The following is a 13,607-nucleotide window of genomic DNA, read 5'->3' as shown; positions in this document are numbered from 1 at the left end:
CGGGAAGGAATTATTAGGGAATCAATGGAGGAGTGAAATGAATCTAAAGGGGACGGATTTTTTTAGAGGAAATACTCAGGCTCTGAATCGTTTGGGCCGGTATTCGCTGAAAAATGTAGGGCTTGAAGAATGCTAAAGAATCCATCACGACTCATGTATATCCGAAAGCAAAGCAGGTCAAACAAGATAGCAATGCTCCATAAGTCGGCTATATTGGTTATAGGAATACTTACCTTGTGAAATATTAGGCCTACGAAGGTAAAACTCTTCATAGGTCAATTGTTTCCAATTCCTAACCTATTCTTTCGAAGATTATGAGAAAGTATGTCTGTATACGAAAGAGGGTGTCTGGGAAAAGGAGACGCAAAAAACACTTGGGTCGTTGGAAGGGGGTGGAGTGTGGTGAGAGCTGGGTTTTCTATGAAAGTGATATTTTGAGGGGTCACTGAACTAAGTAAGGGTCCACCGCAAAAGACGGAAGGTATTGTTAGAGGGTTCAGGAAAGAATAGGACAAAGGGGATGGGCCAGTGATTGACATAAAGGGATCTGGCGTAGAAGGAGGCAACGGAGTACCTGACTGTGAGGGTTCAACCTCCTCCCCACCCTCCTCCTCTCTAATTTCTAGCTCGGAGTCTTCAGAGAATGCCTGATCCCGCTCTCATCCAGGAGCTCCCCCTTCTTCTTGTACATTCTTCTAGAGAAGGCAGAGAGCTAAGAAGGAAATGTTTGTGCCCTTGCGGAGGTTTCCTCCCTCGATGTCGATGGCTGCAGGTCCTGATGGAAGGTCGAAGACTGCTGATCATCTACAAAAGCTGATGAATAGAGAATTTCACCTCTTTCAGGCGGCATCGACTACCGGCCAGCATGAAAAATTTTCCGTTTTACTCCTCGCTTCCGTACCATCTGCAATAAATACATTGTATTTTTTTTAATTCCGATAAATAACAGGATCAAAGTAAACACTCGGTGAAATAGGTCAAAGCTGAAATGCTACAAACAGCTTTACTAATGTAAAACTATGTTTAGGAACTAAATATTCACAATGGCGAGACAAAGAATTGAAAGCACCCATAAGCCATTGATTTCACGGTTATCGAGAAAATAAAAGCATTTTTATATAGTAACTCCTTAGCACTTTTTCGCCAATCCATGGGATAATGTGCAAACAGTTATTTGCAATTATAATAAGAATGTTTATAAGTGCATAATATACATATATCAACAATAAATATTATAAATAACTTACACTTTTTCCGTATATAACTTCCTTCACTCTCATAATATTGCCGCTTGTCGATCCCCTCCCTGCTTAGGAGTTGCACTGATAAACAAAGGAAGGGTGCAAAAGTTAGAGATATGTTACGTTGCATAAAAAAATGTAATGGCATTTTCAAATTTACATTAAAGTTTAACTAATCACAGTACTTCATGTATTAATTGAATAAAACTTATTAACATCAGACAATAAAGGTTCGAAAAATGAAAGGCTCGCAAGAAGAAAAAAAGGAAGGATGGAAAAAATCTATATTCTCGCTAAACATTATTAAAACAGAATAAAAAATTAGTAAACACACATAAGTAAGTTCCAGTTAGTAAATACTTATGATTTGTAAAATAAAACTCAAATAAAATTTGTCATACTCACGCGTTAGTAGAAATAAATAAAAATAATAGCATAAAATATAGGGGAGAAAATGAATGGAAATTGGCTTACCTTAAGATAAAAGAAAACATTTCTTCCGATCCTCCCAGGAAAGGTTGCTTGAAACGGCGTCCACAAATGCGCTCCTAGATCCCTGCTGAGCAACTTAAAGGGGCAAAATGTCATAATAGAACTGAACCGAGCTCTTACGGAGGGCCGGAACCCTCGGGGTACGCATGACGTGATATCACGTCATCAGCACCAGGGGATAGCGCACCATGACGTGATATCACGTCATGCCGCACTCAAGGTGTTAATGTCAATCATCACATTTTTAAAAGTGGACTTTTTATTTGGGACTTCATTTCAGGCAAGATAAAATTACGTGTAAATATAAAATTATAATCAATAAGTAAGAAATATTGGACCTGTAATCATAATTTTGAAAAATCTACTAACAGATACTTTAGATGCATGAAATGTTATTACTAGAGATGTGCGAATAGTATCCGCGAATACTCGAATACCTCGAATACTAGAAAGTATTCGATATTCGAGATCTCGAATAGTTATGCCAAAGGTGCCGTCTCGAATACCTCGAATACTTTGAATTTCGCGTCATACATTGTCGCTCGCACGTCGTTGGTAGTTGACTCGGAAAAATGGAGATAACACTATTCTTTTAGTGCATGCAGCGCCGTTGTAGGCAAGTTGACGATCTACATCAAATTTGCGGGTTAGAGCGGCGAAAAGATTTCGACGCGGGGTACCGAAATTGATCGGGTAAAAAAATCCGAAAATCCCAGTTGTCCCCCATCAGGAGAACCACAGTGCCGTGGGATAGCAACATTGGCGTATTTCCCACGATCCGCTATCCCCCTGCATTCAGCATTCGCCTCAGCCACTCTCACGATTTCCGCTTCTCCGAAATAAAAAAAAGGTCCCAGCTCGTGCAGGGATCGTATTACGAAGACCTTAGCTTCGAACAAATATCAAGTTACCGGAAAATAATAGAATCGCGTTTCACCCTTCACTCTTTCTGCCCCACTGACCATTTTCCCGCATACATCTTTTGATAAAAATAAGACGAGGTGTTTACCATGTGTCCTTTGTGGCTAATACCTACAGGCACTTTGAATCTTCCCCAGGAGATGAAACCACCATAGGGAGAAACTCAGTGCCGTGGGATAGTGACATCGGCGCATTTCCCACGATCCGCTATCCCCCTCCATTCAGCTTTCGCCCCACTCCCTCCGACGATTTCCTCTTCTCCGAAATCAAACAAAAGGTCCCGGCTCGCGCAGGGATAGTATTACGAAGACCTTAGCTTCGAAAATAATATCAAGTTACGCGAGAAAAATAAAATTGGTCTCGCGCCCACCCCCTTTTCTCATCCACTGACCTTTTTCTACCTACCTGCTTCGAATTTCCCCGTTTCTGGAGGTCAACTGCTGCATGAGTCATCTACTAGCCCGAAAGGTGTCTAACAATGACTTTCGGCAATTATTATTACACCTTCATTGGATTGAAATATTAGTAATGTGCGCGTAATTTAAAAAAGAATAAGACCAAACACGACGTATTTCTGACTTTATTTAAGCATTTTACGCAAGAAAATAAATGCCGGCAAGACGAAGAAATACGACGGAGGCTTAGCATTTTGGCGTAATGCTCAAATAGGGCGCTTTCCTATTATTTTTTATTGGCTAAATCGAAATATTAATACTCCTGGAGTACGTATTTAACGCTTTTAGATTTTTATAAGACGATATCTATTTTTCGCGATTAAATTAAAAGTGAAAATTTTCAAGCGCGCGGGTAAGTATGATTGCCGGGAAAAACTCCGCGTGACGTCGTTCTGCTTCCCGATGCCGCGAGTGAGGTGACCTTGGGGCGAGGTTATGAGCGCTAATACGACGCAGGATGCTAGCAGGTAGCCGAGTACCATGCTAGCAGGTAGCGCTTGGCTTAAATAAGGATTATTAATACCTTATCAAACGAAGAAAACTTTCCGAACTTAGTCAGTTTTAATAAGTGATTATTAAGACATGTTTCCCTTAGCTCTGTGCCTCATGCATGCATTGGTAACCTCAGACAATGTAAAACTCTTATCCTCTCGTGTAAAAACAAGGTCCCTGTGATGTCACGAGGAGTGGCATCGCATGGGCGCCAATCTGGCCTTTTTCAAATGAGGATAAAATTGACCATTGCCATTGATCTAAACCAGTATTTCTAGAACCAAATAATATGTATATTATGAATACACCAATGGTGGTTAATGAATCACAATCAATGCCTTTCGTTTTCTTTAATGAAGGAAACTACCCTATTGTTTACATAAAATTAAAATATTCCATTAATCAGCTAAATTCCTTTTTGAATCCTTTAAAGGCAATCACAATTACTCGCCAAAATCTCGGGTTTCCTGCTGCATAGGCGACCTAGTCAAACATTTTCACATGCATCGTTTAGTATTCGAGGTATTCGAAATTCGAGGTATTCGAATATTCGAGCAATGATTTGATATTCGAATTCGATATTCGAATTCGAGAAATCTACTATTCGACCCATCCCTAGTTATTACTAATGTGATTTGCAATTTTCATTGCAGCATCGATGAAAGACTTATCCATCGACATTCAGTGATATTAAAATCCCTATCCCGTGGCTATGAGATAAATAATGAAGCCTCCAGCCATAATTGCATGGAAACAGCTGTGCGGTACATCAAACTTTATGGTTGGTATTACATGCGGGCCACAATAAATAAAAGTAGTGATACACGTAACAGCAATTGCCGAAGAATCCTTTTTTACTATTGAAGTTTTAACCGAGGAAGCATTGGAGACCAGGAACGCAGACATGAGGAAATTCCGAGAGCAGCGTACAAGAAAATCCTCATGGTTTTACATTATGAAGATATCTTTTCAAGACTCCTTTTAATATCTGAATCATACAATTTAACTACATCAGGAGTTCCAAAAAAAAAGGAAGTCAGACTATCAGGTGAGGTGAAAATTTGCTTATTTTAAGTGATTTGCAGAGCGACAATGAGTCCGATCGGGTGACGATTCTTTTAAAATTCGTTTTTTGTGATACATGAGAGCGATTTTATTGAAATTCAAACATTATTCTCCTCGATGTTCTTAATATCAGTCATTTTATTTCATCTAATGTGACGTAATAAATTCATGGAAGTCAAAAATGAATAAGTGTGAGTATTTTTTCCGATTTTGGTATCTCACCGACTATGCTGATGGTCGCAGGTTCGAATCTCGTCACTTTCATGCCGTAAGTTCTGTCATGGCTTTTAACCACAATTGATGTATCTTTTACCTTAAAATTATTCTGTTTTAAGCTCTCCATGAACTCCCAAGTCATCGCCAATCGCAATGACATCAATATCGAGATTTTCTAAAAATTGTTTAAATAAAAACAGCTCAAAAATGCTAAAATGAAGAGATATCATAAAAAACAATGCCAAATTCAGATACAAATGATCAAAATCAATAAGGAACTTCCACTTTTGTTGCGAATTTAGGTAAAATTACGACATTATTAATTTTGGCCAGCATTTTTTGACTTGGGACCACTGTGCAGGGCGCAATTTTTTTCGGTTCTGGCTACGTTGCACGTTAGCTAGATCAGTTCGCCACAATCAGGAGATAGCACACAATTGTGATGCATTGTTGCATTCTGCAGGATAACCGTACTCCTCGATGCCTTGCATACAGTCCGGCCAGCGAGAGTTGTCCGTTGACAGCACAATAGGAGGGGTGGAAAACCCAGCGCCAGCACGGTTTACAGCCAATTGCTGTCCCCCAAATGCACCTCACACCATCGCCAAGTCATACAACGTCGTCACATGCATATGGAGCACCAAAGTAAGCCTGAACCACCAAAACAAGCCCTTTCTTCGAATCACCTAAACAAGGGATGCAGATCCGTGATCACCTTGCACGATCTCGCACTGCAAAGCTTGGAAAACAGGGACATGGCACTCCTGCGACGGCAGCTGGCACGTGATCACTCTATCGCCCAGCAGTGGTTATAGTAAACCAGGACTAATGGCAAACTGTCGTTCAAACATCCTTTGGGTCCTTCACGTTCGTCGTCCCTTGTGGCTCCTTTCTTCACAAAACCCTTTTGTTTGCAAGTGATGCAGGCATTTGCTTTCTTACCTGGCAACCTTGCTCCCTACCCTGTACTACACCATTCTGCCTGTCATCGGACAACTCTCAACAATATCTACCCTGGATTGCATCATGCAGCATTCTACTATTGAGAAACTGAAACAAATTTTCTTGTTTCTAAATATTTGAGCGTAATGTAATAGCCTATTTTATATGCTGTTTTTTTTTCAATGATTCCTAAAAGAAACGTTCGTACGAACTTCTTTATGACTTGAGATGTGCAAATAGTATCAGCAAAAACTTGAATACCTTGAAGACTAGAAAGTATTCGATATTTGAGATCTCAAATAATTATGCTAAAGGTACAATCTCGAATACTTTGAATTTCACACCATACACTGTGGCATGCATGTCGTTGGTAGTTGACTCGGAAATATGTAGAGAACTCTAGTTGTTTAGTGCATGCAGCGCTGTTTTAAGGAAATAAAATTTGCGGATTAGAGCATTGAAAAGAGTCGAACGTGGGGAACCGAAAATGATTGGGTGAAAAATTCCTACAATCCCCGGTTTCCCTCACCAGGAGAACCTCTGTGCCATGAGATAGTAACTACGTAGCGCAATTCCCATAATCCGCACATGCAGGAGAATAATAGAATCGTGTTTCACCCTTCCTTCTTTCTCCCCCCCTGACCTTTTCTGCCTACCTTCTTCGAAGTTCCCCATTTCTGAAGGTCAACTGCTGCATGAGTCATCTATTAGCCTAAAAGGTGTCTAACAATGACTTTTGACAATTTTTAACCTTTATTGTATTGAAATATTAGTAATGTGCACATAATTTAAAAAAGAATAAGACCAAACACGATGTATTTCTGACTTTATTTAAGCATTTTAAGGTAGGAAATAAATGTCAAAATGCAACAGAAACTTAGCATTCTGGCGAAACTTGATATCCTCGCAGCTGAGCTTCTCGGAAGTTGATGCTGTATTTTTTTCTGGAAACAGATATCAATTATCAAATTATGAGTAGCTAGCCTATCAATTTTTTTTGTCTTCCTTGCTGTTATTCTTTGTATTTTCTATAATTTTTGCAAGCAAAAAATCACTGCTAGCATGCTAAAACAGAATACTCACGGTATTGTGGTGGAAACTGGCGCAGTTGAAACTTCAGCGAGGAGAGCACCTCCGATTACTGTACACTCTCTAGTGAGAATGACCATGTCCTCCGAATTTTATGGCCACCGAGTGGTGAAGTGAATACACTTTTCAAGAAGAGGTCTATTTATAACAAGCCATCACTGATAATGTTGAGTGAAACCATAACAAGTAGCTTACTTTGTGTCAACTAAAGTGCACTTGTAATTACAGCAGGAAGAGCAACAATGCCTCCTCTGACATGCTCCCATGTAAATAGTTTTGAATTACAAAATATCAAGCCGATTTGGTCGAAAAATAACCTTTACTGGGAGTAAAGTGTTAGAAGCTATCCATTAAAGCTTACATTGTGTAGGTACAGGCAATCAGAGAAAAAGAATCAAAAATGTAACGTGAGCACTTGCGTGGAGCCTGAGGAGCTCAGACCGCGTGCATAGGAAGCAAAAGTATCGTATTCCAACCTTATGATAGATTGATCGGGATATGCTGCACATGTAAAATGTAACCAAAAGAGTAAGGAAAAGGTAGAGAAAATCTGAGTGCATTATTGAGAATTGGTCAAGAACTATTAAAATGTGAACAATGTGAGCCTAGCAGGCTCAGCTCGAGTTCCGGAGGGCTAAGAATCTTACAATACTGAGACTCGATTCTGGTAATTTATGGATTGTTGCAGCCTGAGCATTAGACCAAGGCCAGTGTTTGACAGAGGTGGCTGGGAGCGCTACACAGGCATCTCCATTCCCATTTCTTTCTCATTTAATTGTAAAACTGCATTCTGAAGGGACATCAGGGGGTAGGGTGGTGTAACACACCAAAATGTGTGCATTTTATCCAAAATTGCTCACCAATGGGTTTTCTCTGATGGTAATTAGTGGGCCAAGCTGCAAATGTTTGGCCATTTTGCTTGATTTCACCTAGTCTGGTGAGAGTAATACCCATGGGTCGATCACTCTCTACTTACGGTCTCATCACATAGGTTACCATGAGCAGTATAGATTCACCTAGTTCTATGCCTATAACTTCTGATTTCACTAAATGGCAACAGTAGCAGAATGAAGGAAAAGAGTAAATTTGCTGTCATGCGAGGAGAAAGTAGGGTTAGTCATGCGGGTGGGTTATGCTGCCGTGAACATGTTAATGAATTAATATTTTTCACTTTTTAAAAACAATTTACATGATTTGACGAGAACTTTCGAAGCATTTTCATTTTTGAGTGTGGTAAGCTCTTTGCACTAGTATCCTTTCAGTGGTGAGGACTAAGGTGGGGAAATTATGTATTGGATAATAATGGAAAATTGTGATTGATTCAAGAGTTCATCAATTTAAAAACCTGAGATTATCATGGTTTGTTTTTGGTTTCCAGGATGAAGGGCAGTGATGCATCATGGGAGCATAATCATGAGCCTCCTTTGCACTGCTTGGACTATTCTGACGATGAAAAGGAGAGGGCATCAAGGAAGAAAAAAGGGCAGGTGAGTCTCATTTCATCGCATTCTACTATCCAACCTTCATCTAAAAACCAGGCTATTTGGAGGGAATGCATAATTATCAGTGAAAAAAATACCTTGTTTCCATGTCATGTATGTGCATCTAAGGGTAATGCATTAGTTAAATGCATCATGTATGCTATGGTGTGCTGGATTAATGATTCATTGAGCCTGCCATAAGAAAAAAAGTATGGCAAATGGATCCTCAGAAGCTTGATAAGATTATTTCCTCATTTATTGGTATAAATGTTGAGATAGGAGGATTAGTTGTTGGGTTTCCCTCCAGGTGAAGGAGTTGATATTGCCTCCTACATTTCAAGGGTATACACCCTCAAAAACTTGTTACCAATCAACTCGTAGGCCCGGTGGGAAACCAAAGAACTCTTCCCATTATCAGTTTGCTGGGAAAACCTAAGATCTTTAGTAAATGGAGAGATCATTGAAATTCTTGTTGTTTTATGCAAGAAATTGCAAAGTTTTCATAGAATTTATGTTATGGAAAACATGTGTCTTTTTTAGTTGTATTTAAGGATGAGTCAGTTCTTAAATTTTTTTGGTTCTTGGTACTGGTCTGGTTCTCCCCAATCGGTTCTCGATACTTGGTGTCAAGGATGAACTCTTATTATCTGAATTAATGGTAATTTTAAATGAACAACCACAAGAAGTGAATGAAAATAATTTCACTAAAGATGTAAAGTAACAGGAAAGTTCTGTAAAAAAACTTAGGATCGTCTCCATAATTTTATTTGCCAAGTAGAAAAGTTTAAATACCACGTTGTTAAAGAATGCTAAAGATGGACCAATATGTCACATTACATCAGGCAGCCAATGGTTCTTCCCCCAGGTTTTGATTCTAAAAGGTCAACATTTTTACCCTATTTATTCTTTTTTGGCATAAGTATGGCCTGCAGTACTTAACAGGGGTTAGCTGAAAACAGTAGTGGTCGATGTTGATTTTGAAGAGCCGCACAAAATACACCCATGCCTCGTATATTGCAATTTCGATTAGCACAATTTTGATATGGCAAAATTCGTTCCCAGGGGAAACATTGCAACGCAGTGTAGCCTAATCAAAAAAATTAAATATTCTTATGATAAAACGTGAACTTGCGCTAAGTACACACGAATTTTCTATAATTTTAAGCATATTAATGGTATTGCTTGCCTTAAATATTCTTCCTTGTTTATATATTAATCGAAATCCATTGCTGTGCAATGGCCAAAAGCATTACTCGTCATTGGGTCCAGATAGCCGGCCTACTGAAGTAATTTGTCTCGTCTCATTAACAGAATGACAATAGTTAATTTAGATCATTGATTACACGTGGAGCTAGTGGAAATGATGTTTTTCTTAAGCAATATGGTTTGAGACGTAATTTTTGCCGTCATAGGTTATCGGGCGATTGACTTCCAGGTAGAGGGTCTACGCTAAAGACTTCAAGGTCATCGGTATTCATGGGGGAGAAATGGAGTGGTGGTCGAGTTGCGTATGAATAGCATCAACACATAAAAGGGTCCACTATAGAGTCTCAAACACAATGGCTTCATTCCTTCCCAGCAGTCGTAGGCCGTCTGCGTCTCAGGAATACAGTGCAGCAGTAGAAGGTGATTTCGATAGAGCCATACAGCGTAAAAATCAAGAGAACAATGGCAAAAAATAGGAATGCGGGGAGAAAAATCAAGAAGTTATCAAGAAAATCCATAAACCTAGAAGAGAAATTGAAAGAGGTCAATTGCTTTGAAAATGGATAATGTCAAAGCAATATTGCGTGGAAGTTTAAACTCACGATGCCTTATTCTGAATAAATACGAAGGTAAATCATCAGTGATCTCAACCACACCAACTTCAACCAAGCGGTCAACACATGCGGAAAGTTCATTGAGAATCTATACGAAAAGACGAGGGTGGTATTCGCTCCGAGACATTTAGTGAAAGCTCCGGTTGGTTCCAGAATTTTAAACGGCAAGTAGGTGTTTTCAGTGCGGCGATATCAGGTGAATCTGGAAGTGTTGATAGCGCAGTCACTGTAACGTTTTCTGATGAACTCCAAGCTGTGATTGAAAGTGGCTCCTTTCCCCCTCAACTAGTTTTTAGAGTTGACGAGACGATATTTTTTGGATAAGAATGCAATCTCGTTCATTCATTTTCAGGGATGGGACACTGGGTCAGGTTTAGAGGCATTTAAAGACTGTTTCATGTAGCTGCTAATGCCTCGGGGGACTTCAAATTAAAGGCAGTTATGATTTATCATTCACAAACTCCACGAGCAATGAAATGGTATTCAAAATAGCATTAGTCTGGTATTTGGATGAGCGACAAAGGGGCCTGGGTGACACAAAAATTGTTTTAATCCAGATTTGAAAATTTGTCAACTGCTGGCAATGCATTACAAACCCCTGAGATAGCCGATGGTAGCCTACCCTTACGACAGGAGGGAACTTCAAAAGCACGTATGATTTTTTGACGTGAACAAAAGTCTTTGAATGCGAGCCTTCTATCTTTAAAGATATTTTAAACTTTAAAAATTTATATGAATACAGTTTTTTAAAGCTATTAATATGAATGTATATGGTTTAGAGGAAATTCGATACCCAACACCTATGCTACCAGGAACGCATCCCTATCTTCCCAATGTTAAAACGCTCTCATATAACGCAAATTAGTATAGTGCAAAGACCCCAAGGAAGGCATCCCTTGCGCTATACGAGGCACGGGTGCTTGGAGCACAGTTGACATACTGTATGGCATCAGGATCAATAGTGAAACTCCCCCAAATTCTGATGACATCTGCCATTAATTTGTTGTAACTTTTGAGTCGGATCAAAATATATTCTGTATTCTGCGATGAAGCTTAAATTGTTACATTAATTGACAACTCATTCGCATGCATCAGTCACAGTTCTTATAACCGCCACAGTAAACTGCCAAACGCACCGGTACAGTGGTACCATGGATAAATAGAGCGGCCGTGAGCTAAGGCAAAATTGTAGAGCAGTGTTGCACTCAGCAGGATAATCACACCTTTTGATGCCTTGCATAGGTTTATCAACTTACGTATAAGCTCTCAGAATGCATCTTGCTTGTATGTCGAAGAATTACAGTATATGCATGTACATAATTCAATCGTAAGACCACTATCAGACAAATCGATTTTCTGTTGGCCACCATTCATGGCACGGCACACGGCGATGCAGATTCGTCTCGTCTGAAGGCCACCTGAATTTCACCTGAACAGCGGCCTCAATGTAGCATTGTCTGTATTGCCGGATTGAATTGGGCGCTGTGCCGTCAATGGCGCGATTTGACTCATTTGGCGTAGAGACCTATTGTAAGTTGAAATAACGGCTCCGTGCCATGGTTGGCGGCAGGCGAAAAGTCAGCTCGTTTGAAAGCGACCGCGGCTACAAGAATGTTACAATGTTGGCAAGAGCGGCAAACTGACAAACCCTTAAATGCATGTGTAAGCAAGCAACTCTCAAAAGAAAATAATGTGGATGCCATGCAATCGGAAAGTAATACTAGAGGGTAGAGGGCCTCAAATTTGGAAAGCCCTGCACCAAACGGCTTTTTGGATTTCTGGTCTTCAGCACACGGAAAAAGTGGTTCACTTTTTTGAGAATTTTAATGCAATAAAACCGTAACTCAGAAATTACATATGAGAGGGATTTTAACATGAATTAGCATTAACCTTCTAGCAATATTGAAATTTAATAAATACATATATAACTTTGCTTTAAAATGATTAGAGAAAAAGTAGTACGTTGAAGGAGGCAAAAAACTTACCAAATAAGTTGTCATATCATGACCGTAGCTTCGGCAGCATAAACTATACGTGCTTAAGACTGGATAAGAACATGCAATAAATGCATCTTTTTCTTCATCTTCTTTTCATTCATAAATGTATATAATGAACTAAAGTGGGCCGATTACGCTTCCTTGTGGAACACCTGATGTCACTTTAACTACATCAGAGCTGATGCCATCAAGAACTACTTTTTGTTTACGGTCATTCAGAAAGTCACGTATCCAGTTTACCACTGTTTTGTTTGATCCGCATCCGGTGTGTGGACAGTGAACTTGCAGGACGGTGTGAACACCATGTGATGGACATTAAAACTCCTCAAAGCATTCGCGTACAGTCAACAGATATCATGGTGAGCCTGGATGTGGAGTAAGAAAGTACCTCTAATGGACACCCTGACTCTGGCCCTGGGAAAAATATTGGACTAACTCACTATAACTAGCCATGTACTAACTTCCAGCTATTTCCAATACAACGGGGACCTTTTATTTTACAGTTTTCTACCTGTGGCAAAACTTATTGCAACTGATTTAAATACTTTGATTAATGGCAATGAGTCATACTCAAGTTAAGAATTGGGCAAGGATTGACATATCCTTTCTAAGAATGGCTACGTTTTATTGGCTAGGGATATGCAAAAGAGTAACCCTGTGGTAAATGGCAGATAAAATCTCACCATTGGCATTAATGTACATTTCAAAGATTGGCACATTCCATTTAATTGATACTTATTATTGCTTCAATTATCATTGGTTTAAATTATTGGCTAGTATTCACCTTCTACTCACCTGCTTCTGTTTCGTTGGGAATTGATGCCGAGGGGTGATTTCACTATTGCAAATATGTTAATCGATTTTGATATCTGTTGGCTTTAAAGAATTTCTGTAATAACAAATCATCAATTATTCTTATACTTGAAAAATCACTACGAATTGTTTTTAACGACTTTTTGAGTCATTTCCACCAGCATTACGTTTATTGATTTTTCCAATTTAGTGACGTGTGGTCTCTCAGACCGCTAATCGATTTCAGTTGCAAATTTACAGAAATTAATAATAGGAAGGTTCAATTTGAAGAGTGCAATGTTCTTATCATACAAAAGTATGAAGCTATCAAGAATTATATATAGTAATTTGAAATACAGTAAAACCTCTTTACATCGTAATGGAGGGGACCAATATTTGGGCATTTTGATGTATGGAGGTTCACTATAGAGAGGTTTTAGTGATAGGCACCATTTTATCAAATAAACCATAATATTAATATATTTAAACATACATGCATGCATTAGTGAACATATATTTACAATTTAATGATTACACAAAGGCAAAAGTAACTTGTTCAAGAGGACCTTTTAGGAAAGAAATTAGTTATTGGGTTTGCTTAAAC

The 13,607-nt window shown here is 39.1% G+C and overlaps 1 protein-coding gene across 1 annotated transcript in view; it reads left to right on the top strand.

The window, feature by feature from the left end:
- The window catches only part of LOC124171039 (H/ACA ribonucleoprotein complex non-core subunit NAF1), a 66,172-nt gene that overhangs the window by 48,660 nt on the left and 3,905 nt on the right, over positions 1 to 13,607 (top strand). The window contains exon 8 of the mRNA XM_046550186.1: positions 8,292 to 8,400. Within this exon, the coding sequence (XP_046406142.1) occupies positions 8,292 to 8,400 (109 nt within the window). The remainder of the gene's footprint in view (positions 1 to 8,291; positions 8,401 to 13,607) is intronic.

Source organism: Ischnura elegans, chromosome X (genome assembly GCF_921293095.1).
Source record: "Ischnura elegans chromosome X, ioIscEleg1.1, whole genome shotgun sequence".
Classification (NCBI taxonomy): Eukaryota; Metazoa; Arthropoda; class Insecta; order Odonata; family Coenagrionidae; genus Ischnura; species Ischnura elegans.
The sequence above is the reverse complement of the archived record's forward strand: the minus strand, read 5'-3'. Positions and strand labels throughout refer to the sequence as shown.